The sequence below is a fragment of the Brachyhypopomus gauderio genome, chromosome 1, assembly GCF_052324685.1.
Source record: "Brachyhypopomus gauderio isolate BG-103 chromosome 1, BGAUD_0.2, whole genome shotgun sequence".
Taxonomy (NCBI): domain Eukaryota; kingdom Metazoa; phylum Chordata; class Actinopteri; order Gymnotiformes; family Hypopomidae; genus Brachyhypopomus; species Brachyhypopomus gauderio.
This window is the reverse complement of record NC_135211.1, coordinates 2,484,056-2,509,414: the sequence shown is the minus strand read 5'-3', so window position 1 is coordinate 2,509,414 and position 25,359 is coordinate 2,484,056. Positions and strand designations below refer to the sequence as shown.

The window sequence follows — 25,359 nt, the reverse complement described above, 5'->3', positions numbered from 1 at the left end:
AAATTATTCAATAAAATCAGATCTTTGTTGTGGACCCTACTGTGTAAAGACTCCCTGCAAATTACGCTCAATAAATATTGAGTATACTGTATACTGCATCCACCCACATTATTCACTGAGGCACCAAATTAGTTTTGATGTCAAATTTTCTCATAAATCTAAAACTTCAAAAAAACACAATTCTTTCCCCACTTGGCTGTAAAATAACCATTAAACTTAACTGAAAATACTGGTGGTATGACTGCAACATATTCTACTTTCCAAAAAAAAATGCCCGACCACCCCAAAACAAAAGGTACTACTAATTCTTTAGCAATAAAACTAAAAATATTTTTAACACATGGTTAAGAAGGAACTACAGGCTAGGACTAGCAAGCACTGTAATGCTTTGGGTAATGTGGCATATGGATTAGATTAGATTTGTACATTATTGATCCCTTTAGGAGGTTTCCTTCAGAAAAATTATAGTATATAGAATATATGGGAGTAAAGCTGTAAAATATCATTACCAAAATATTTAATGGGTATCAAAAAAATCAACCAGCCAGATTGTTCTGCCAAATCACCCAAAAGATAACCACATACAATAAACCGGGCACACAGCTACACACACACACACACACACACACACACACACACACACACACACACACACACACACACACACACACACACACACAAGCTTTTTGAATCATGCATTTAATCATATTCACTAAGTGACACTACCAACAGTACATTGTTGACAATCAACAATGCACTGCCCAACTGAGCAAAATGGGGAAAGATTAATATCAAGAAGACAAATATGTCCAAAAGGTCAAACGTAAACTGGAATGTCTTTTCTTTAAGTAATGACTTCTTCATAGTTATTTTGTTTTGTGCTTTTTAATGGGGAAGTACATTGTTGGGAATCAACAATGGTGAAGGTGAGCCTCATTTTGGGTATGAGTATTGGGTACCTCGTTCACAGTTTGTGCTAATGGTGGGTTTCAGTGTGCTAACAGGGAAGGGGATGAGGGAGTGTCCAGTGCCTGAGGAGATCGGTACAGTGTGTTATACTTGATGGTATTATACAGGAAACTACGCAATCTGGATGTATAATGCTATGTGAATAATCTCTCTCATTTTCTATTATCTGTGCTAAATTTTCTTAAATTATTTCTGCTCTTTTGTTTACATATGGATTTATGACTCTACTGTAGCAAAGCTAAAGAAAAACATACAGAACATTCAACATGTCTACTGTCAGATTCTAGAACAAATCCGTATTCTTAGAGATTCTTATTCATTGCATGTATAATAAAAACACAAAGAGATTTGAATTTGAGTCTGGATAATATGGGTGTAATTTTACTTACTCTGAATGCCATTCGTGTTAGTTTGCTATGGATAAATGTTTAATTGTTTACTAGTGAACTCAGCAGCTTGAAATCCCTGTTTTATTGTTCATTTATCACATAACTCTAAAATTGAATTCACACCTGTATTATTTCAATATGAGTTACTTGGATTCAGATTTTGCCTATGCATTTAATTTCATCTGAAAATAAGACATGTTCATTTCCATATACATTCCACATATTGTACTGCTACCTGTGATTTTCATGCTAAAAACCAGCAACATGCTGATACTGTAATGCAGGTGCTACGAAAACAAGAATTTAAAAGAAACAAGTTAAAATACTGACAGAAATTGACCATGTACAGAACTCACATGTTTTGCAGCACCCATCCATGTATGTAACTATTGTGCCTCCAATCTAGAAAAGAAAGTGTTTATGATCAGATATGAGTGAAACAAATGAAAGACTTGAAATAACAATTACAAAGACAACAGATCACAAAGGAGCTGATGTAACATTTATCTATATACTTCAGATGTCTTTCAGATATCAATGTCAGTTATATCAGATGTCTTTTAATTATATATGTCTTTCAGTTATATCAGCTATCAAAAATTTTGTTATATTAGCTATAACTTATATGATCAGTTATATCAGCTATACCTTCAGCTCATCCCTAACTAGTTTCCTTGTACCTTCCATTGCATTGGCAAGTTAATGTAAATAATTGCATTTTAGAAAGACACAAGATTGGCCCTCGTCTGTATCAAACTTAAATCAGGGTGATTTATGATATATTTGAATATTTGAAATCAGTATACGTGAAAAAATATGCCAATGAATTTCCATAAAATTAAATTAGATGCCTGTCTTTCTTGTTCTTTTATGGTGTGTTTGTCTGTGTTTACCTTCATGCATTCTGTTTCATTGAAGGGGGGGCAGCTATATGAGTAGGACACCAGCACTGGGCCAAACAGAGTGTCTGCACAGTCGTAGCGTACACAGTCTGACACCCAGCTTTTCCCTGGCTGCTGGGGGGCAGACAGCATGTTACAGTTCATGTGTTACAGCACCTACATGTCACAGTATATACACACAGTTCATGTGTTACAGCACCTACATGTCACAGTATATACACACAGTTCATGTGTTACAGCACCTACATGTCACAGTATATACACACAGTTCATGTGTTACAGCACCTACATGTCACAGTATATACACACAGTTCATGTGTTACAGCACCTACATGTCACAGTATATACACACAGTTCATGTGTTACAGCACCTACATGTCACAGTATATACACACAGTTCATGTGTTACAGCACCTACATGTCACAGTATATACACACAGTTCATGTGTTACAGCCAGAGGTGGGCAGTAACGAAGTACATTTACTTAAGTACTGTACTTAAGTACAGTTCTTGAGTATTTGTACTTTACTTAAGTTGATATTTTTTTTAATACTTATGACTTTCACTTCACTACAGTTGAATAACAAATACAGTACTTATTACTCCACTACATTTCTGTCCAGCTCTCGTTACTCGTTACTTCCACACACAACTCTCCTCCCCTCCCCCGATAGTATTTTCACAGGTGACAGCCTATCAGCAATCAAGAATGTGTCTGTGAGGTGTAAAATCAAGTTCGGTGTCGCTAGTCGTTCTTTTCCTAAATAACAGCAACATGAGCGGAGACGGCGGTGATGGAGCATGCCAGGGTTGCCAACTTTTCAAGATCGCTTGGAGGGAGATTTGAACCTGGACTTGGTGGCGAGTGTAAATTGTTGATCGGGGGGTGGCGAACGTTACCGGGGCACAAATTAAGTATTATATCGCGATCGCCGGTGGTTGATAGATATAGATCAGAGGTAAATAAACTAGATTTTTTTTCGGCGTGAGATATCGGAACTGTGGCGTGAGAGCGTGTGAAAACGGTCAAATGCGTGTGTCTCACGCTCACTGCGTGAGAGCTGGCAACCCTGGCATGCTCTTTTGCACCCATGGCCGTATCTCGACAAAATGTTCCAGTTTTCTGAACGGATGAATCATTCCTATCATTTTAAATGCATGCTTTGTTTGCCAAAAACAAACTATATCACTGCATACCAAAATTCACCGTCCCACCTGAGGAAGTATACAGGACTGTCTCAGAAAATTAGAATATTGTGATAAAGTGCTTTATTTTCCGTAATGCAATTTAAAAAAATGAAATGTCATACATTGTGGATACATTACAAATCAACTGAAATATTGCAAGCCTTTAATTGTTTTAATATAGCTGATTATGGCGTACAGCTTAAGAAAACTCAAAAATCCTATCTCAAAATATTAGAATATCTTGAAAAAGTATCCTAGTAGGCTATTCAACTAATCACTTGAATCGTCTAATTAACTCGAAACACCTGCAAGTGTTTCCTGAGCCTTGAAAAACACTCAGCTTGGTTCAGTAAACTAAATCTCAAGTATGGGGAAGACTGCTGATCTGACTGCTGTCCAGAGGACCATCATTGACACCCTCCATCAGGAGGGTAAGAAACAAAAAGAAATTTCTCAAAGAGCAGGCTGTTCACAGAGTGCAGTTTCAAAGCACATTCACAAAAAGTCTGTTGGAAGGGGGAAATGTGGCAGGAAACGCTGCATAACCAAGAGGGATGACCGCAGCCTTAACAACATTGTGAAGAAGAGCCGCTTCCAGAATTTGGGGGAGCTTCAAAGACAGTGGACTGAAGCTGGAGTCCAGGTATCAAAAGCCACTGTTCACAGACGTGTCCGGGAAATGGGCTACAATAGCCGTATTCCCATGGTCAAGCCACTTCTGAACTCAAGACAACGGAAGAAGCGTCTGACTTGGGCTATGGAAAAGAAGCACTGGACAGTTGCAGAGTGGTCCAAAGTCCTCTTTTCAGACGAAAGCAAGTTTTGTATGTCATTTGGTAGTCAAGGCGCCAGAGTCTGGAGAAAGGCTGGAGAGGAGCAAAATCCAAGTTGCTTGAAATCCAGTGTGAAGTTCCCACAGTCAGCGATGGTTTGGGGAGCCATGTCAGCTGCTGGTGTTGGTCCACTGTGTTTTATCAAGTCCAGAGTAAATGCAGTTGTGTACCAAGAGATTTTAGAGCACTACATGCTTCTATCTGCTGAAAAGCTCTATGGAGATGATGCTTTCATTTTCCAGCATGATCTGGCACCTGCCCACAGTGCCAAAACCACCAGTAACTGGTGTACTGACCATGGCATTGCTGTTCTTGATTGGCCTGCCAATTCCCCTGACCTGAACCCCATAGAGAATTTGTGGGGTATTGTGAAGAAGAAGATGAAAGACACCAGACCCAATAATGCAAATGAGCTAAAGGCCGCTATTGAAGCATCCTGGTCATCCATAACACCTCAGCAATGCCACAGGCTGATTGCCTCCATGCCACGCCGCATTGATGCAGTAATCTGTGCAAAAGGATTCCCAACTAAGTACTGAGTGCATTAATGGACATTTTCAAATGTTTGATTTTGTTTTGCTGTTATATTTTTTATTTTTTACTTGGTCTGAGGAAATATTCTAATATTTTGAGATAGGATTTTTGAGTTTTCTTAAGCTGTACGCCATAATCAGCTATATTAAAACTGTGACGGGCAGGGTGAGCGAAAATAAATGGAAGCGATCACGCCAAGTCTCAGGGAAATAGGATGGTTTAATATGTAAAGTGCGCAAACCAAAACCCGTGAACTGATCCGAATTAAGGATATAATAACCAGCAGTCAACTGGTACAAAGACAAGACATATATAGACGAACAAACGACCCTCAGGTGAGACGGATCGCGGGCTCCGCCCACCTGAGGGACGAACACAACGCCACACCCACAGGACAAGCTGCTGCTGTAGACGGGGGCGACCAGTAGGGGGCCGCCGTACCGTGACAGATCCCCCCTCCAAGCCGCACTCCCCTCCACCGGCTGTGCGGCCTACAGCAGCAGCACACAAAACAAAGGGGCAGGCAGGCAGGGACAAGGGACACACCCCCTGTAGTCCCGGAGCTGAAACACAAAACAAACACAGGTTAGCTCACCTACCTGGGCGGGACCCTGGACCGACTGGGCCGTCCACAAGACAAAACCACGCCCCGGTCGGTCACAGGGCCCTCACGCCCTAACCGGCCTTAAGCCGCATAGCCCCACAGGTGCGAGGACGGCGGGCCACAGCTCCGTGTCCGTCCGGGGTGTGTGCAGGTTACCTCCCTGGGGCGTGGCTAAGTCACCTCCTGGACCTACCTCCTCCCGGAGCTGGCCCCTGCCTTCTGCTAGGGGCCACCCCAGCCTCCTGGGGAGTCAGCCCCAGCCGGAGCCTGACTTTACGAGGTGGACTCCTCCACCAAACCCAGGAGCGCCAGAGACCGAGGCCCAGAGCACCCTTATCGCGGGCTGGGGAACAGCCCCCAAGGGCCTCCTGGTCACCCCGAGCAGGAGGGAGGATCTCCATCCTCAGCAGGAGCTCTTCGGACCAGAGCCCTATCGTCCCCAAACATCCGGGGGCCCCAGCCCTCTAGGGAGGGGCTCTTTCCGACCGGGCTCCGGTCACCCTACAACATAAGGGGGCTCCTGCCAGCTGGAGACCCCCACAAGGTCCAGGACTGCCACGATCCACCGCCAGGGAGAAGCACCTGCACATAAAGCACAAAATGCACACACACACCCACACACACCAACACAAAACACATACGCGCACTTACCCTGACCATCTCGGCACCCCGCATCCGGGGGGAGGGGTCTCCATCTCAGCAGGAGGGGACACCAAACAACTCACCTGATGCATCAGGAGAGGGGCCCCTACCGGCTCCGGAGAACACCCTCGAATCCCTGGTCAGGGCCTCCCTTAGGAGCGACGCCCTCCGTGCCACTCCCCGTGGCACGGGACCATCACTGGTCCACCCCCAACACACACTCAAGGGGGAGGAGCATGTGTGGAATTACATTCAACATAATCACGGGCACGCAAGAACACACACGGAAAGACTAGACAAAAACGGTGTACAGACGACGAACGGACGAGACCCACACATGCGCGCTCGGTTTAAACACATAACAGCGACGCGCCGCTCGTGTTCGCGGTCACTCCCCACATGAAACACAACACAACGGGGAGCGAGGCGACAGTGAGGAGCGGCTTCCGCGCTTTACACAAAACATTAAACATTCAACACCACGAGCACGCACACTGATCCAGACGCCCGTTCACACGTACACACTTTACACTCACACAACACGAAGAGTTTCCCGGGGAAGACGCCCCGGTCCTCGCCGTGCCACTCACAACACTAATGCACGGCGAAACTCTTCAGACAGACAAACAATGTACAGGAAGAGCTCTCCCAGGGCAGACTGCCCTGGTCCTCGCCGTGCTACACACATACACAAAACACATAGGCACGGCGAAGCTCTTCACACAAAACACCACGCAGACAAACACTTACCACGAGACATGACCACGAACGAAGGAAAAAGCAAAGGAGACTGGCGGCTTCCGAAGGTGGCTGGTTATTCTGTGACGGGCAGGGTGAGCGAAAATAAATGGAAGCGATCACGCCAAGTCTCAGGGAAATAGGATGGTTTAATATGTAAAGTGCGCAAACCAAAACCCGTGAACTGATCCGAATTAAGGATATAATAACCAGCAGTCAACTGGTACAAAGACAAGACATATATAGACGAACAAACGACCCTCAGGTGAGACGGATCGCGGGCTCCGCCCACCTGAGGGACGAACACAACGCCACACCCACAGGACAAGCTGCTGCTGTAGACGGGGGCGACCAGTAGGGGGCCGCCGTACCGTGACAAAAACAATGAAAGGCTTGCAATATTTCAGTTGATTTGTAATGTATCCACAATGTATGACATTTCATTTTTTTAAATTGCATTACGGAAAATAAAGCACTTTATCACAATATTCTAATTTTCTGAGACAGTCCTGTATTACGGTATGCAGCCTAAATGTTTTGTTAAGTGACTATGTAGTCAGAGGAGCTTTGCAGTAAGGCTAATGAAATGACTTTGCCTGCTCACTCCACTGCTAGGTCTGCTAGGATCACTATAAATAATGTTAACATTATATTGGCAAGTAATTCAAACTACGGAAACATCAATAAGGGAAACCGTGTGGGTTAATCGAATCTTGTCAAATAATGTTTCCATTCTAATGTCAGTGTAGAATTAATGTCAATAATTCTAATGTGGCTGTGATTTCTAGTTTGAAAAGAGTTTGTTAGCATGTTGGGTGGCATGGAGTTGGTGGGCTTTAGCCATACTGCAAAAGGTTGTAGCAAGGTTAGACTACCAAGATGCCACACTGCTAATTTTACTTTGTCTTTGTTTATATTGACTGTAGCATAATGTTGTATTGGATGACTGAATACCTAACTAGCAAAGAGAGAAAACCGTCATTTTATTATTGACTTTTAATATGGTAACATAATTTGCTTAAACAGGTTAGGCTAGGCTAATCAGTGTATTGTGGTTTTAGAAAATGTTTTTGTTCCTTAAACTAAAGTGTAGGTTAAACTTTTCTGCTACCACTACCTGAATGATGTACATCATTGGAATATGCCTTATGGATTATTATCAAAGACTATGAATATTATGCCCAAAGAGGATTTGGTAGGATGTATAATACTTTTAAACTATAACTTTTTTACAAATGTGACAGAAGGTGTACTTTAATACTTAAGTATTTTTAAAAGCAAGTACTTCAGTACTTTCACTTAAGTAAGATTTTGAACATGCAACTTTCACTTGTATCGGAGTAGCATTTGACCAGTGGTATCTGTACTTTGACTCAAGTAATGAAATTGAGTACTTCGTCCGCCTCTGGTTACAGCACCTACATGTCACAGTATATACACACAGTTCTGTCAACACTGTCACAGCAAATACAGCTCCTAACAACACAGCACCTACAACTACAGTAAATGCTGCAATTATAGTAAATGCTGTCAACACAACAAAATCAGTACTGGTACTGAATTAAAATACCACTACAATACATTTGAGTCTGGATTCAGGGTTGACAGTACAATATTAGCACTAAAGCTGAGAAAAGAATAAAGAAGATTTTTGTATTAATGAGAAAAAAAAGTAGGTAAGGGCAATATTATGGAAATATATGTGGAGAGAAAATTGTTCATATTAAAGGAGGGATCTGTCACGGTACGGCGGCCCCCTACTGGTCGCCCCCGTCTACAGCAGCAGCTTGTCCTGTGGGTGTGGTGTTGTGTTCGTCCCTCAGGTGGGCGGAGCCCGCGATCCATCTCACCTGAGGGTCGTTTGTTCGTCTATATATGTCTTGTCTTTGTACCAGTTGACCGCTGGCTATTATATCCTTAATTCGGATCAGTTCACGGGTTTTGGTTTGCGCACTTTATATATTAAACCATCCTATTTCCCTGAGACTTGGCGTGATCGCTTCCATTTATTTTCGCTCACCCTACCCGTCACAGGAAGTTCATACATTTTTTGAAACATTTGGTACATTATTACCAAAAAAGTATAATATGATCAAAAAATGTAATATCAGACTGTTTTAATATGTTACAGTTCTCATTTAAAACCTCCATTTGTTAACATTCCTCATATAATTTTGGAAAACAGTTCAAAGTGCTGCATTGTTTATATATAATATATAGGCATAATTATATAAACTGGAATCACAAAATCACAGGTCTAGTATAATACCAACCGACTGACACTGTGATATTTCATTTTTATATTGTAATTAGATCTCACTGCTGAAGCTGTGACTCTGACTATCCCGACTTTTTTAGACAGCCATGTTTAGACAGCCATGTTAGAAAGTAGTAACACAAAAATATGTAGTCAACAAAATAACTGGACACATTCTTACGGACTCCTCAACAAGTACTCCGGTCTATAAGGGAAAGATAACCTGGTACTAAGAAACAACTGGCACATGTATATACATATGTACGGGAGCTAAAATGTAATGTGGATGTTTAGAAATACTAACACCCTAAACTGTGTGTTAACACAATGATTTAGAGGTTTTGTGATATGCCAAAACATATAATGATAAACAAACATTTAACATAAGCCTATAACACAAACATGTGTGAGACCTTTTTTTATTGTTCCAAAGCAATGACCTCCGTGTCATAGAGTCTCACCTTGTACAAGGTCAGAGATCCATTGTTACCGTGCTGCACACAGGAGACGTTTTTACACGGCCCACAACATGCACTCTGGTCCTTAGGGGGGACGTAAACCTGGTTCTGAAGAACAGATCACCACCAGCATGAAAAGGACACATACTGTATGTACAGGAGTGTAACACATTGGCTCTGCCCCCTGTCAATCATTCATCTCAGTGGTTTTCTCTTCCCCTATGTTCACCTATCCTGGTTCAGGCCTTCATATGTGTCATCTGTTTCACCTGTGTACCGTCTCTATGCTTCGTTTGTTGTGTATTTAGACCCCTTGACTCTTCTCAGCTGTGGTCGGTCTTTGTATGGTTATTTCCCGTGTATTAGTTGGTTTCTTTGTTAATTCATTAAGTAATGTAAACTCGTGCATCTATCTTGGTTTCCCTGCTTATTTTCTGTCTTGCTATATTAATGTGTTATGATTTTGTGCTTGCTTGTCTCAAGTAGGTTTTTCTGTTAGTACGTATACCCATGCGTTTGTTTTGGTTTCCCTGCACTCTCCTGTTTATCGCTAGCTACGTTCATGTCTTGCATACTGATCCCATCTCCAGATGTAGATTGTGTATTTCCCTAGTGCTAGTCATGTGCATTCGTGTTCTGATGGTTCTTTAAATATTAGCTTTGCTTTGTAAAATTTTGTTTATATGCGTGTATATGCGTGTTGTTGATTTTCTTGAATATGCCTCGTAAGTCTCATCATCTTGTATCTAGTCTGTTTGTTGCTTTTTTTTGCAAAACGATACAAGGAGGTATCAAGAAGGCATTTAAAAGTTAGAGAAACTCCTGTGACTCACTATACATTTAACTGAACTGATCAGTTTCTGAACAGTGCCTGTAGCATTTCATGCGCGACAGTTTTAGTTTTCAGCTGGTGTTGTCGAATTCCGACTCCCCTCGTTTATTCGCGCATAAAGACGCTACAGATTATATTGTCAATTTATGTTTCTATGCATAAATAAGAGATGGACTTTAATTATTCATCACTGCAAACAGCACGGCATTATCTATGACCAAAGCCACACTGGATCAAGGGTGTTAATTATTTTAAATAAAATACACACTGGCTATACCGAAGTTCACCTCTGACCACATGCCTTCGAAGTATTACAGCAGTATTATGTCTAAATATCTAGTTAGGACAAAACTCAGTGATCTAAGTTATAATCACTGTAACTCCCGAATATCATCTATAGCGTCTTTATGCGTGTGCAAAAGAGGGGAGTCGGAATTTGGCACAACACATGTTGGTTTGAAGAAAATTCTCCGTCGTGCCTGCTGCTTGCATGTGGTAAATGAAAATGAGCACTTTCTTCTTTGATTTACAACTTACAACCTACCACCTGATTCACTTTCTGCTCCACCCCCTGACAGGTGAAGAAAAATCTACAGAAAAGCCGCACCTCATTACAAACCGCATCGCTCAAATTGTGGGGAAAAAAGTAGCGGCTTATGGTCCGGAAAATACGGTAATCTTCTGTTTTTTATTTATTTAACATGTGAATTTTACCTGTGTTTTTCCATGTTTTACTGCATATGTCTGACCACATGTGAATGTTCTGAGTACTTACAGGCTGACACTGTGCTGTGCAGTTAGTACTGGAGGCTTGTATGCGGTAGAAGCCTGTGGCAGTGTCCAGAGTGCGTGTGCACCTCGTAGTGTAACACACACCCAGAGCATTGTGCTCTATGAGAGTCTGACCTGGCTTCATCACGCCTCTGTCTCCATCTATACACACCGCATCTCTCACTGAATATATGCACAAACACACACACACACAAAATAATAGAACTGTATAACAAGACGTATATTACTGTATATAGACATGGTAGTTATGAAGATAGACAATATGAATGCTAATAATACAGAATCGATTCTAGTTTAAAAGCACTGTGGAGGTTTAAGTTTATGGTTCTTATTTCTTACCGCACTGATATCGTTTGCAGCCACACTGGTTCTGAGGGTCATCCAGAAATGCTCTGTCTAACTGCAGACTCTCACCCTTTAACAACGCAGAGGAACACGTTCACACATGGTGACATACAATGGAACTGCACCTGAAGTATAAAAACAGCTTCCACAATTGTACACTGCTCCAGTGACACCCTTGCCAACATTGGAAAGAGATGAGTCAATTTCAGCATTTGATTTGTCAGGGATTATACTTTCTCTAGATAGACTATGGACTTCTACTGGGAATTGAGAAGTGACTGATGATACTGCAAGGGACATGCCAACATACAGCACGGCCGTAGAAAATCAAAAAAGTAAACAAATACATTAACAAAAATGGACTTGGACTGAACAAACTCACCAAGGAACATTTAGGCCAGGAGATTCTCTCACACACGCATTCTGAAGGACCAAACAAAGCATCGGTTTAGGTCACCTCAGACACACACACACACACACACACACACACACACACACACACACACACACACACACACACACACACACACACACACACACACACACACACACACACACACACACACACACACACGGACACCTCAAACAGACACACACACACGGACACCTTACACAGACACACACACACATGGACACCTCAAACAGGCACACACACACACACGGACACCTCACACAGACACACACATGGACACCTCAAACACACACACACGCTGTCACCTCACGTAAACACACACACACATGGTCACCACACAGACACACACACACGCTGTTGCCTCATGCAGACACACACATGGCCACCTCACACAGACACACACATACGCTGTCACCTCACGTAAACACACACAGTCACCACACACAGACACACACACACACGCTGTCACCTCATGCAGACACACACACGGTCACGACACACAGACACACACACATATATGCATGGTCACCTCATAAACACACACACAGAAACAATGAGTTCTAGACTGACTGAGGGGTAATTACCCTTAGCAAAAAGAAGTTTATTCAAGTGTACTATGAGTATACTTATTTTTTACTAAAACTGAGGAAGTATACTTGAAGGTGACTTTTTATAAACTATATTTTAGATACTTAAGAATAGTATAGTGAAGTATACTTGGCTTATACTGAAAAGTATAAAAAGAAGTCTAAGACTAAGTACATTAATACTTATACTTTAGTATACTTTTTACATCTTTCTGCCACAAAGTACTAATACTTACTATATCTTGCTCAAAGTGCATAATAAGGTCAAGTCATTGACTCATGCTTAACTTTTAATTTATATATTAATAGTGTAATGCTGGAGTTTAAAATGTTATGTTTATGTTTTATATTTTTACAAGCATATGCACAAGTTTTGCTTTACCTGTCACGCTACAGCCCCTGACCCCTCCCCTTTGGACGTGTGTTTATGTTGTCTACGTCTAGTCGTCTGTGGATCTCCGTGGGTGTGGTTGTGTCTGAGTGTGTTAATTGGTCTCACCTGTGGCTCGTCTCGTCATCACTCGGGGATTATGTGGTTTGTCTATTTAATGTGCGTTCGCGCAGTGTCTCGTCTTTGTCAGAGTCGATCATGTTTACATGTATAAGTGTTTCACGTGAGCTGTCTGCGCTTTTCATTTGTTAAAGTGCCGTTTGTATCGCAAGATAGGACTCCGTGCCTCGTCCTTATCTCGCACCCCAGCGTCACATTACCACTTTTTACAAACAAGGACTTGATCTTGGAGAGACCATTATGTTTATATGTTTTTACATGCAAATGTGCACTTTTTCCTTTCATTTTCTCCAGTAAGGAGGGACTTTATTTCATATGTATTTGTTTTGGAAATGTGTGAAATGTTTGAAAATATATCAAACTTGTTTTCAACATCACACTCTTGTGTACATACAGTAAACCTGAAGAATACGTTAAGGAGTATATTTCAAGTACATAAATAGTAAGCTACAAGTAATATGCCAAGCAAACTTAAGGAAAACTAGTGAAATAACAGTATACTTAAAGTATACAATAAAAATCGATTTGAAGTATAACTAGTACAATGGCAGTATATTGAGAAGTGTACTTGTGGTATACTTTAAGCATACAAGAAGGATATACCAAGTACATTGATAGCATATAGATGAGTATACTAGTTTTATACTATAAAGTGTACTTTTGAGAACTTAAAATGAACTTTAAAGTTTCCTTTTTATACTAGAAATGTTCCAATTTAGTCCGAAAAAGTATAAAATTGGTATACTTTCTAGTACACTTAAAGTATATGGTCTGTAGTATACTTGCTATACTTATACTGAAGTATACTTAATAAAATGAACTTTAAGTATACTACTTTTTGCTAAGGGTAATCACAGACAGAGGGGTAATTAACCACAGATGGAGGTGTACTTTACCACATGTCTGTGATGGACAGCACTGCTCTGGGTTAACAGTGGAGACAACGGTCATTCCAACTGGACAATCCATGACTGTACATCGGGATGGTTCACATACTGAGAACACACACAGGATATCTGTTTTTGTGTACGATATATAATGTGTATAAGAGAGAAGTAAGATAGCATGTAGCGTGGACTCACAGCAGTGGTACACTGGGCAACAACGTTCTGTACTGTTGGTATCCACAGTGAGCAGCTCACCATTAGCACACTCAAGAATTGCATCAGAGCAGACATCACACACTGCGCACACACAGAAATCAAATTGAAGGAAGTAAATAACATGGCTAAACCAACCATTGTGACATTACATAGTTCCATCAAGTTCCATACCATCATGTCACCTATTTCATGATTTTGACAGAAGACTCAATGTAAACCATCCATCCATCCATAGTCATCTGCTTATCTGGGTTTGGGTTGCGGGAGCAGTAGCTTAAGCAAAGAGGCCCAGGTTTCCCTCTCCCCAGCCACCTCCTCTAGCTCTACTGGGGGGATACCGAGATGTTCCCAGGTCAGCCGAGAGATATAATCTCTCCTGCGTGTCCTGGGTCTTCCCTGGGGTCTCCTCTGAGTTGAACATGCCTGGAGTGTCTCCCTGGGGATGCGCCCAGGTGGCATCTGGACCAGATGCCCGAACCACCTTAACTGGTTCCTCTCTACGTGGAGGAGCAGCGACTCTAATCTGAGCCTCTCCCGGATTACCGTACTCCGTATATTATCTCTAAGGGAGATCCCGGACACCCTGCGGACTCAAAAAAACTCATTTCGGCCGCTTGTATTTGTGATCTCATTCTTTCGGTCACTACCCAGAGCTCGTGACCATAGGTAAGAGTCGGAATGCAGATTGACCAGTAAATCGAGAGCTTCAACTTTTGGCTCAGTTCTCTCCTCACCACAACGGCCCAGTACAGCGTCCGCAACACTGCAGCCGCAGCACCGATCCGCCTGTCAATCTCTCGTTCCATCCTTCCCTCACTTGTGAACCCGAGATACTTGAACTCCTCCACTTGAGGAGGAGAGAGATCCAGAGAGGGCGCTCCACCCTTGTCTGACTGACTACCATGGTCTCAGTTTTAGAGGTGCTGATTCATCCCGGCCGCTTGCACTCGGGTGCAAACTGATCCAGTGAGAGCTGTAGTTCCTGCCTCATGATGCCAACAGGAACATATCATCCACAAAAAGAAGACGTGGAATCTTGAGGTCACCAAACCGAACTCCCTCCACCACTTGGCTATGCCAAGAAATTCTGTCCATAAAAGTTATGAACAGAATTGGTGACAAAGGGCAGCTCTGATGGAGTCCAACTCCCACTGGGTGTAACGTGAGACCTCCGAACACAGAGGACTCACTGGGTTTGTATTAGATGGACTCAGGAGCAAACTCAAAGGACTGATAGTGAACTGAGACCTCCGCGATAAGCGGGAAAAGCAGAAAACAAAAGCAGAGATAAAACTCTGAAAACCAACAGAAAATACACGGAGGAGAAAACTCGACGTGTCGGCAAAAAGGAGAACAAACGAACAAAATAATAAACTCCAGAAACGAAAAACACACAGAGGAATGACTCAACGTGTCAGCGAAACCCAGACGCACAAACGAACAAAGTAACAAACGCCAGTGAAGGGCAGCTGGCTGAAGCGTGATGCTTGGGAAAAATAACTAAGACAACCCTTCAAAGAAACAAACGATAGGAAGGATAAAGAGGGGGAAAACTTGAGGTAGGCCAGGGAAGGCGCAGGAGAAAAACTCGAAAAGAATAGCGTGGTAGCGAAGACCAACACAGAGAACCTGGAGAGAATACCGGCTGGCAGTATGAGCGAGAGGCAATGAACAACTCAGCAGTGAGGCACTGCAACTGTGCCTGTTAAATAGGGGAAGGCACAGCTGCAGGTCCTCACTGCTGATTGCGTCTCGCTTGTGCATTAAGTCGTGCACTCCTCCTCGTGACGACAGGAGGGGCGGTCCTGGACCCAGCCCTGACAGAAGTAGGTAGAGCGAGCCCTCTTGTGGCGACAGGGGGAACGGTCCTGGACCCAGCCCTGACAGAAGTAGGTAGAGCGCGCCCTCTTGTGGCGACAGGGGGAACGGTCCTGGACCCAGCCCTGACACTGGGAACCAGTCTGACTTACTGCTGGCCATGTGAATCAAGCTCCTGCTCCGTTTGTACAGGGACTGGATAGGGTAGGGCCCTGTACCCTATACTCCCAGAGCATCCCCCATAGAAATCCCCAGGGGACACGGTCAAATGCCTTCTCCAAATCCACAAAACACATGTGGACTGGTTGAGCAAACTCTGAACCCTCTAGGACCAACGCAAGGGTGAAAAACTGGTCCAGTGTTCCATGACCAGGACGGAACCCACATTGTTCCTCTTGTAAATGTGATTCGACTATCGACCGGACTCTCTTCTCCAGTACCCCTGCATAGACCTTACCAGGGAGGCTGAGGAGTGTGAGCACATCCTCCGGTCCCCTTTCTTAAAAAGGGGAACCACCACCCCAGTTTGCCTGTCCAGAGGCACTGCCCCCGATGTACACGCGATGTTGCAAATACGTGTCAGCCAGGACAGTCAGCCAGGACAGTCCCACAACATCCAAAGCCTTAAGGAACTCAGGGCGGATCTCATGCACCCCCGGAGCCTTGCCACCAAAGAGTAAATGTAAATGTAAAGCCAAAGTAATTTAAGGTCAGCTAGAAGTTAAGTAAATATTTACATTTTAAGTACAACTCAATTCCAAATCACATATTTGAAGTTTTAAAGAGGACCCAATGCCGTTGCACTGTGCCTGGCCTAGCAGCGGTATGGCCGTACATGTTAAAGGTGTTCGGGTTAAACACTCACTGCAAATGTGGGCGAGGCAGCAGCTTCCTTCATTGCGAGTGGCAATAAGCACCTGATCTTCCCGACACACTGGAGTGTCCAGCACACACTGCTCAGGATCACACTCTACACACACAGGAACATTATCACACACTGCTCATAATCACACTCTACACACACAGGAACATGATCACACACTCCTCATAATCACACTCTACACACACAGGAACATGATCACACACTGTTCATAATCACACTCTACACACACAGGAACATGATCACACACTCCTCATAATCACACTACACACACAGGAACATGATCACACACTGTTCGTGGTCACTCTACACACACAGGAACATGATCACACACTCCTCATAATCACTCTACACACACAGGAACATGATCACACACTGTTCATAATCACACTCTACACACACAGGAACATGATCACACACTGTTCGTGGTCACTCTACACACACAGGAACATGATCACACACTCCTCATAATCACTCTACACACACAGGAACATGATCACACACTGTTCATAATCACACTCTACACACACAGGAACATGATCACACACTGTTCATGGTCACTCTACACACACAGGAACATGAGCGTGAACAAGGTCACACTGTGCAGAGAACAGTAATGCTAGTGCATGTATAGATCATGTACATCAAGATGAAGCCATGAAAAATGAAGCAGTATGTACAGCACACAGCATGCACAGATCTGCATCAGCATTTAGCCTAACACACATTGATATCACAGTCGGTACTTGTAGCACGCATAGCAAATCCATGATTCATGCTTACCACAGGTATACTCTGGACAGCAAGAGTCTTGTCTAAAGTACGACACCATCTTCTCTCCAAATTTACACCCAAGGGGGGGTGCCTCACACATACTCTGATTACATACTGCAAGACACAGGTGGCGGTGTAGACGACAAGGTTAACTTCATTCATCTCACTGATAGGATTAAATTCCACTGTGAGATGAAGGTAATATTATAAATACCCAAACACATTGTTATGCTATTTACCTAGCTCCCTTGCTAGATATTTCGACAAGTGTCAAGATATTTTGAGAAGTGTTACAGACTCATTTACCTCAAACATCTAGTTTAATCTATTTTCTATTTCTGGTTGCATCTATTTTCATCTGGAACAGGACACACACACACATACTTTTGTGTGTTTTTGTCATGTGTTTAACTGACCACACACTCGTCGTGGGCAGCAACTGTCATCATCTGCAAGGCTGATACTGATCTCTCCTGCTCGGGTACAGACTGGCTGGGGGACGTCACTGCAGTTCACTTCCACAGGCACAATGCCATCACTCTCACACCTGTACATGCAGCATCCATCCACAGACGCCTTCCAGACCTCACCCAGGGCACGTGGAGCTCCAAAGCTGTCTGTACATGCTGCATAATAATAACAATGGCAACAACAACAACAATAAACAAACAAACAAGTAACCAAACAAATAACTAAATATACAAGCAAACAAATAAATATTAATTTATAATGCACTTTACCGAAAACCAAGGATGCTTTACATTAAAATAAACAGAACACCTCAGGCAAATAATGAGCTTCAGAGTAAAGAGGGAAATTCTAACTTGCAGATGGGAGAGCGTACCACACTTCTGAAGTGGGATGCAGAGGGGGGAGTAGGGTCGGTGAAGGAGCGTTCCCCGCGGGCACACGCAGCCCTCGGACAGGCCCGAGCACTGCTCCACCTCATACTCAGAGTCCTGGTTAGGGCATGAGGCAGCTGTGCAGACTGGCAGACACGCCTGGTACTGCAGGATCTCTGGGCACGCGAACGCTGAAGGAGAACAAACCCAACAATGCACCGAACATTTGATGCCATCTGAGAAGCCAAAGAAGCTACAAACCCCTGGGTCTGCAGTTTAACCCCTGGGTCTGCAGTTTAAATATCTTTTGGTCAAAAATAATCTTTCGGAGAGCAAAAAGATCGGTGTATGTATATGGACGGATGCATACGACAGTAGTGTGGGCTTCTCCACTCGATGCAGACGTTGAACTTGTGGCAGGATGCCACATACGCAGCGAGGGCAATGCAGGGGTTGTTCACGTACTCTGCATCTCGCACCCACACTTCACAGAACGTAGCTGGAGGAACCTGACAGGCACGCAGACACACGCATGCACACAAACTATTGTAAGGTACCAAATGGTAGATGCTGTAGACATGTGTCTAAAATTAGTGCATAAAATACATAACAAATAAAATGAAAGTGGCCTTCATACATGGGGATGGCAGGCGGTGAAGGTGAGGTTGTTGAGCATGCTCAGACAGGTGGAGCAGTCGCTGGTGGAGCAGTTCTCCTCCCTTTTCCTGCTGAAGCTGACATAGCTGATGGTGTTGGGCACCTGCCAGCTGTCGATAAATATGGCTGGATCGTCTCTCTCAGCCAGAACGGTTCCATCGGACAGGGCCAGATCGTTCAGCGGGTTACCGTCACAGCAGCCTTCAGCAACGGGGTATTTGCATTTACATCTCAAAATGAAATCAGAACATGTAGAGAAGTGTTGATTTTGTGTGACAGTTAGCCACATACCACAGAGTCCCATGGTGAAGAGCTTGTTAGGGTAGTTATCTATCTCAATCACCATCATGCCTGTACTGTGGAACCACTGGATCTTCAGACCAGCAGGACTCCGGATCAGATACATGTTCCCTGTATCTAGAACCTCGAAACCATACTTTTTAAACCGTGGTTTTGCGTACCTGGAGTTCACATACAGCTATGAAAAAAATGAGAATTCCTGCACGTTACATGCAACACACAATATATGGGGATCAATGAAAAACCCACAAATACAAAATATAGCTCGCAGATATAAATATGACATGACTTTGCTCTACAATGTTTTTCAATTCATATGTAAACCGATAAATATAATTCTATGCATGCAGACAGATACTCACACGTCTCTGGATGCGATTTAGGATCACCTGATGGGGTTCATGCGTAATGTTCAGGGCTACCAGGCACAGGCGAGTAAAGCTCCAGAGAACCTTCAAAGTCGAATGAAGAATCAAAACAGTAAAATGAACAATGAGGACTCAGAACAGTGACACAAACAATGAGGGTTTTGCATGTCTTGATATCTCGATGTGTAAAGGAAATTGCTCAGTAAGCCCTCATGACTGTGGTCACCTCCAGACCTCTCTGGCCCCATTCCAGTTCAACGTGGTGATGAAACCTACAGCAGGTTACGTGCACTACACTTCTGGATGTCTGAATGGTGCTCAGAAAACAAAGACAACTAGACACGTTTTGAAGACAGGCCTGAGCTTTTGAAGCGGGACGACATTCACTCCTCTTAAGAGGGTGCTGCTCTCATTTCCCATAGCATATCTGCTAGGATTAATAGTGGTAGCAGGGTTGCCAACTCTGTCCACACACGCATTTGACCGTCTTCACACGCTCACACGCCACACTTCCGATTTCTCACGCCGAAAAAAAAAAGTTTATTTACCTCTGATCCATACCTATGATTCAATGAGTTACTAGTTTGCTCTGGCGCCAACCACTGGAAATCGATTGATCGCGATATAATACTTAATTTATTATTAACAAATTTGTGGAAAAACCATAGGCCCAATAACCTCACCCTCCTCTCATGCGCCCCTGCCCCTAGGACGTTCTCCCGCTTAACTTTGCTGTGACTGTAAGTAAGATTGTTAATGGCTTTGGAGACATCACACGCTAAGGTACGAAATAAACATTTCATCGAGTTTCTGTATTTTTGCTATCTATGTGTACAAGAACAAATTTACAAAAAGGATATGATGATTAACATTATTTTTAATTCAAAACTAACTAAGCTAGCTAGCTAGCTTGCTACTAGCAAAAACAACTGTTAGCCGTTAGTATTGAAAGGTAGACCGCAAGCAGTTCATTTGTAATGCCTAAAATGAATAGTCAGTGAAAAATACATTAAAACATTTTAAACATTAACTTTACTCATTTAAACATTAACTTTTTTGACGTAACTAACCTACATATATTTAACTGTAGTTTTCCACTCAGATAACCAACTATAGTAACCCAGATCAGCTAACACACAAGTGCACATTTTCAATGTTGCTAGGCTAGCTAGCCTAAGCTAGTGAGGTAACCTAGCTTAGCAAACACTAGAACTCAGTAGTCACCTAGGTTACCTCACTAATTAGCTAGTTAGGTTTAGAGAAGGTTTGTTAAAGGTTTTGGTAAAAAAAAAAATTCTACTGTTAGTTATTAAGTGATTAATTTTTACAGTTAATAGTAAGTCATGTCCTGAACAGAAGTGGCACTAAATATGCCTAGTGTTATGTTTAATGGCATAACGTGCATGTTGTTTCAGTTAAATTTGTGATCCAATTATTTAACTAGCTGAGCTAGTTAATGTTAATCAATTCAGAATAATAAACATATACAAAATTACAGAGCCAGCCTTTTATGTTATTATAAAATACCCACTCCCAGGGTTGTCAACTCTCACGCAATGAGCGTGAGACACACGCATTTGACTGTCTTCACACGTCATTTATCTGATTTCTCACGCTGAAAAAAATCTAGTTTATTACTAGTTTGCTCTGGCGCCAACCACTGGTGATCGATCGCTTTAGGCACAGCATAGAGGAAACATATAATACATTTGAAGGGACTGTGACTGTGACTACTTGGCCTGGAATTATTACTATAACTATAGAACTATATTTGAACTATAAATACTTCTGCTAGCGGGCCGCCCAATGGAGGATTCAAAAGACTCCCTTTTGAGTCTTGGTCCTCCCAAGGATTCTTCCTAATCCCTGCCATCTTAGGGAATTTTTCCTTGCTCATTAGGGATCTGTGTGAACGTGTCTCACAGTGCTGTCTGTGTGTACGTGTCTTACAGTGCTGTCTGTGTGTACGTGTCTCACAGTGCTGTCTGTGGGTACGTGTCTCACAGTGCTGTCTGTGGGTACGTGTCTCACAGTGCTTTCTGTGTGTATGTGTCTCACAGTGCTGTCTGTGGGTACGTGTCTCACAGTGCTGTCTGTGGGTACGTGTCTCACAGTGCTGTCTGTGGGTACGTGTCTCACAGTGCTGTCTGTGGGTACGTGTCTTACAGTGCTATCTGTGTGTACGTGTCTCACAGTGCTGTTTGAGCTGTGGCACTCCTGCAGCAGAATGGTGATGGTCTCATTAGGGAGTCGAGTCACCACATAGGAAGCAGCTTTAAACATGGCCACGTTGTTCCCATCAAACGTCACCACGTTCAGATCAGGAAATACTGAACAGCGACCTAAACACAGACAAACATTATTAACCCTTAAAACGTAAACCCTACTAAACCGGCAGTGCACCTGGACATGGGGGCATGTGTAACTCACATGGACAGGTCCATTTTGGGCAACACTTATCTCCATTGATCAGCACTGCAAAACCAAGGAGTCCGCACTGTGGTGGGCTGGGGTCGTAGGGACAGCTCTGGGACTTATTGAAGAGGAGCAGCTGACCACTCACACAAATGAGTTTAGTACACTCATCCACCACCTCAGAATATGGGGGCTACTCAGACCGTATCAACACACACACACACACACACACACACACACACACACACACACACACACACACACACACACACACATGAACATTTTTTGTGGTTACATTTTAGACAATGTGCATTTCTGTAAATGAAAGCAGTGATTTATTGAACACAGTCTATATAGTCATTAGGTATGAGTCATACTGAAGCTAATACAGCACAGAAATATTTCAGGTAAATTTCAGAAATATGTAGATTTTTTTTTCTTCAGACTTTGTACTGAATAATTTTTAATGCTTATTAAGTTAATTACATAATTGACCAAAAAATTATGAGTACCAAAAAATTTCATTTTACACACCGACAGACTTGAAAACGTAGAAGACTGATCTGTTTTACTGAACTTACTGTGCAGACTGTAGTTGAAGCAACATCCCCTGCCATGGTGGATGAAGCTGTAGGAGTCAAAGTACTCTCCTCTGACAGAGTCATCCAGTGCTTTGACTCCATTACAGACGATGTGGTGGTTCTTGGGGAAGTGTCTTGGGCAGATGGCTGTTCAGTCTCCACATGACTGACTGCTGTTGATGTCTGCTGTGAGGAGAAAGCTTTAGGAGAGGTAGTTGTTTTAGAGGAGGTGGTTGTATTGTATGGTGCCAAAGAACTGGATATGGGTGTGGTCATCAATATTGCAGTGGTTTTTGTTCCAGGTTCAGTTGATTGAGGTGGTGCTTTCGTTCTAGGAATGTTTGAGAATGGGACTGAGGTTGGATGGCTGGTTTGGGAAATGGGCTCAGTCATCTCCCGAGAAACAGATGTACTTGTAGTGTCCTTTTCAGTCACTATTGAAGGTAAAATGTGTGTTATCTTTGTGAACGTGGGAGTTTCTTGTGTGGCGGAGACAGAAATAGTTGAGGTGAGGATAGGTGTCACTCTCTCTGAGGGTGAAGTCAACTTTGGAGGTGACGTGCTTGAAGTGTATATTGTAGGTGACCGTGAGAATGGTTGTGTGTCTTTAGTAGTAGAAAGTGCAGCTGTATCGGTATGTGAAGGGTAATGAGTTGTCTCTGTTTTAAGATGGAGAATTGTGGAAGTGAGGCTGGAGGTAACAGATGTAGTAAAGGTCTCTTTGCTTGACAAAGTCAGATGAGGCTGTACAGTTGTAGCAACAGGTTCTGTAGAGCCCACCATGGAAGTTGGAACTGTTGGTTGTGTGTGGGGGACAGATGTGGTTCCTGTCGTAGCAGATATAGGTCCTGGTGTATAACCAGGTGGTGTTTCATTGGTCATTGTATCGGCTGCTGGATGTGATTCAGAAGGCTGAGTGGATGTCCTAACACTCTCTGTGAGGTGTGAGGATGACTCTGGAAATGGACTGGAATGTGACCCTGTGGAGCTTGCTGTGGTAGCTGTGGATGTGGTACCAGTGCTCACCACTGGAAACGTTCTGGGGGTTGTCACATAAGTGGTTAAGACAGATGAAGGTGTCAGTGTTGATGTAATATGTTCTGTGGGTGAAGGAAGGACAGTGGTGTGTGTGGTTAGCAATGGCACTGGGGTGCTTGTGGTAACAGTGAGCAATTCGGCTTTACTGGTGGTTTGAAGGAGTTCTGGTGGGATGTGATGGGTGGAGGTGGACCGCGTGGTGGCAGTGTGGCTCCATTCCTGGGACGTGGTTGTGTGTAAAGGCTTCTCTGAGACTGGAACTCCAGGAGACCTGGGTGTGTGGACGATATGGGGCACGAACGTCGGCTGATAGGTGGTTGTCAGTTCAGTTTCTATTGTTTTAATTGTGGAAGGCACTGTGGTTATTTGAGTTGCTTGCTGATCTATATCTGGGAAGACAGGTAAGATTGTTTTGGAAGTCTGGAGTTGCTGAGGACTGGTAGTCATAAGCATGGAGGGTGTTGTTTGTGTTAAGGGTGACCTCTCAGAACCTTCACCCGGAGGGTGTGTTGTAGAGATTTTCATTGCAGCAGATGAAGAAGGCACAGTTGTTTTGATGGTGTGTGCCACTGAATATTCTCTTGTTTCAGTGACACTTACTGGTGTTGGTTTCAGAGTGCTGAAGGCACTAACTGCTGTGGTGAATTCTGGGGAATGGCTTGGAATGATCACAGGTGTCGTAACAGTGAATGTTTGTAATGGAACAGAAACAGTTGACTGTGCTGTGGTCGCTAAAGTATTTAACTCCAGTGGAGGAACTTTGGTTATTGGAGAAGTTTCAGCACTAAACATCTTTGCACTGGCTACAGAGATCACAGTGAGTCTGGCAGTAGATGCGGAGGACTTTGAGACAGTGGCTGGTTCAGTGCTGGCTGTCTCTAGAAGAGACTCTTTGAGAGTGGGGGAAGTGGACCCAGCAGTGTCTCTGGTGGTAGGTGGGAGAGTTCTTATTCTAGTGGGCTGCTCAGCTGATGTCGGGAACATGCTATGAGTTCCAGGTGAGCTGGCACCTGTGGACAGTGCCAAAACCCCTGATGACCTTAGAGTTGTGGTGGGTACTGGTGACGAGACAGAAGCGGACGCTGTCCGAGTTTTTACAGTGATGATGGAGGAAAGAGAGGCCATGCTAGGGGTCCTGGTGGTTCTCGGAGTAGAAGACAGTGGCTTAGTGGAGGAGACTGAAGTGTTCACAGTTGTAACGGGTTTCTCTTCCACAGACATGGCAGGAGCTGTACTTGGCATGGACGAAAGGATTAAACTGTGTGTGATGGCTGTTGTAGTAGCTGTAATACTTTGCTCTGGAGAGGACGACATCATTTGAGTTGTGGAGGTGGCCGACTCTGATACTATATTGCTCCTGGTGGAGATCTCTGTAACCAGAGGTGAAGTGACAGCTGTAAATGTTGTGATGGGGCCTGGTGGTGTAACTGGAGGCTTAATACCTGCACACACACAAACAAAAACATTAAGACATGTTGCCCATCACAGACAAAAGAGAATAGGAAGAACAATGCATTTAAGATTACACAGATATATTTATAATAACCAGGCCCAAACCCTGCTCTACATCCTATGGCAGTAAAGTCAAG

General features: G+C 43.4%; 1 protein-coding gene across 1 annotated transcript in view; it reads right to left on the bottom strand.

Annotated features, from left to right (window-relative positions):
* Positions 1–25,359, bottom strand: part of otog (otogelin) — an 85,033-nt gene that overhangs the window by 2,757 nt on the left and 56,917 nt on the right. Inside the window, exons 36-54 of the mRNA XM_077007469.1 lie at positions 22,733–25,212; positions 22,167–22,344; positions 21,930–22,078; positions 19,731–19,820; positions 19,360–19,546; positions 19,049–19,269; positions 18,782–18,920; positions 18,414–18,602; positions 17,986–18,195; positions 17,579–17,683; positions 16,781–16,885; positions 14,077–14,178; positions 13,891–13,989; positions 11,867–11,907; positions 11,479–11,554; positions 11,123–11,301; positions 9,519–9,623; positions 2,252–2,371; positions 1,715–1,760 (exon numbers count right to left, since the gene is read on the bottom strand). Of these exons, the coding sequence (XP_076863584.1) occupies positions 1,715–1,760; positions 2,252–2,371; positions 9,519–9,623; positions 11,123–11,301; positions 11,479–11,554; positions 11,867–11,907; positions 13,891–13,989; positions 14,077–14,178; positions 16,781–16,885; positions 17,579–17,683; positions 17,986–18,195; positions 18,414–18,602; positions 18,782–18,920; positions 19,049–19,269; positions 19,360–19,546; positions 19,731–19,820; positions 21,930–22,078; positions 22,167–22,344; positions 22,733–25,212 (4,821 nt within the window). The remainder of the gene's footprint in view (positions 1–1,714; positions 1,761–2,251; positions 2,372–9,518; positions 9,624–11,122; positions 11,302–11,478; positions 11,555–11,866; positions 11,908–13,890; positions 13,990–14,076; positions 14,179–16,780; positions 16,886–17,578; positions 17,684–17,985; positions 18,196–18,413; positions 18,603–18,781; positions 18,921–19,048; positions 19,270–19,359; positions 19,547–19,730; positions 19,821–21,929; positions 22,079–22,166; positions 22,345–22,732; positions 25,213–25,359) is intronic.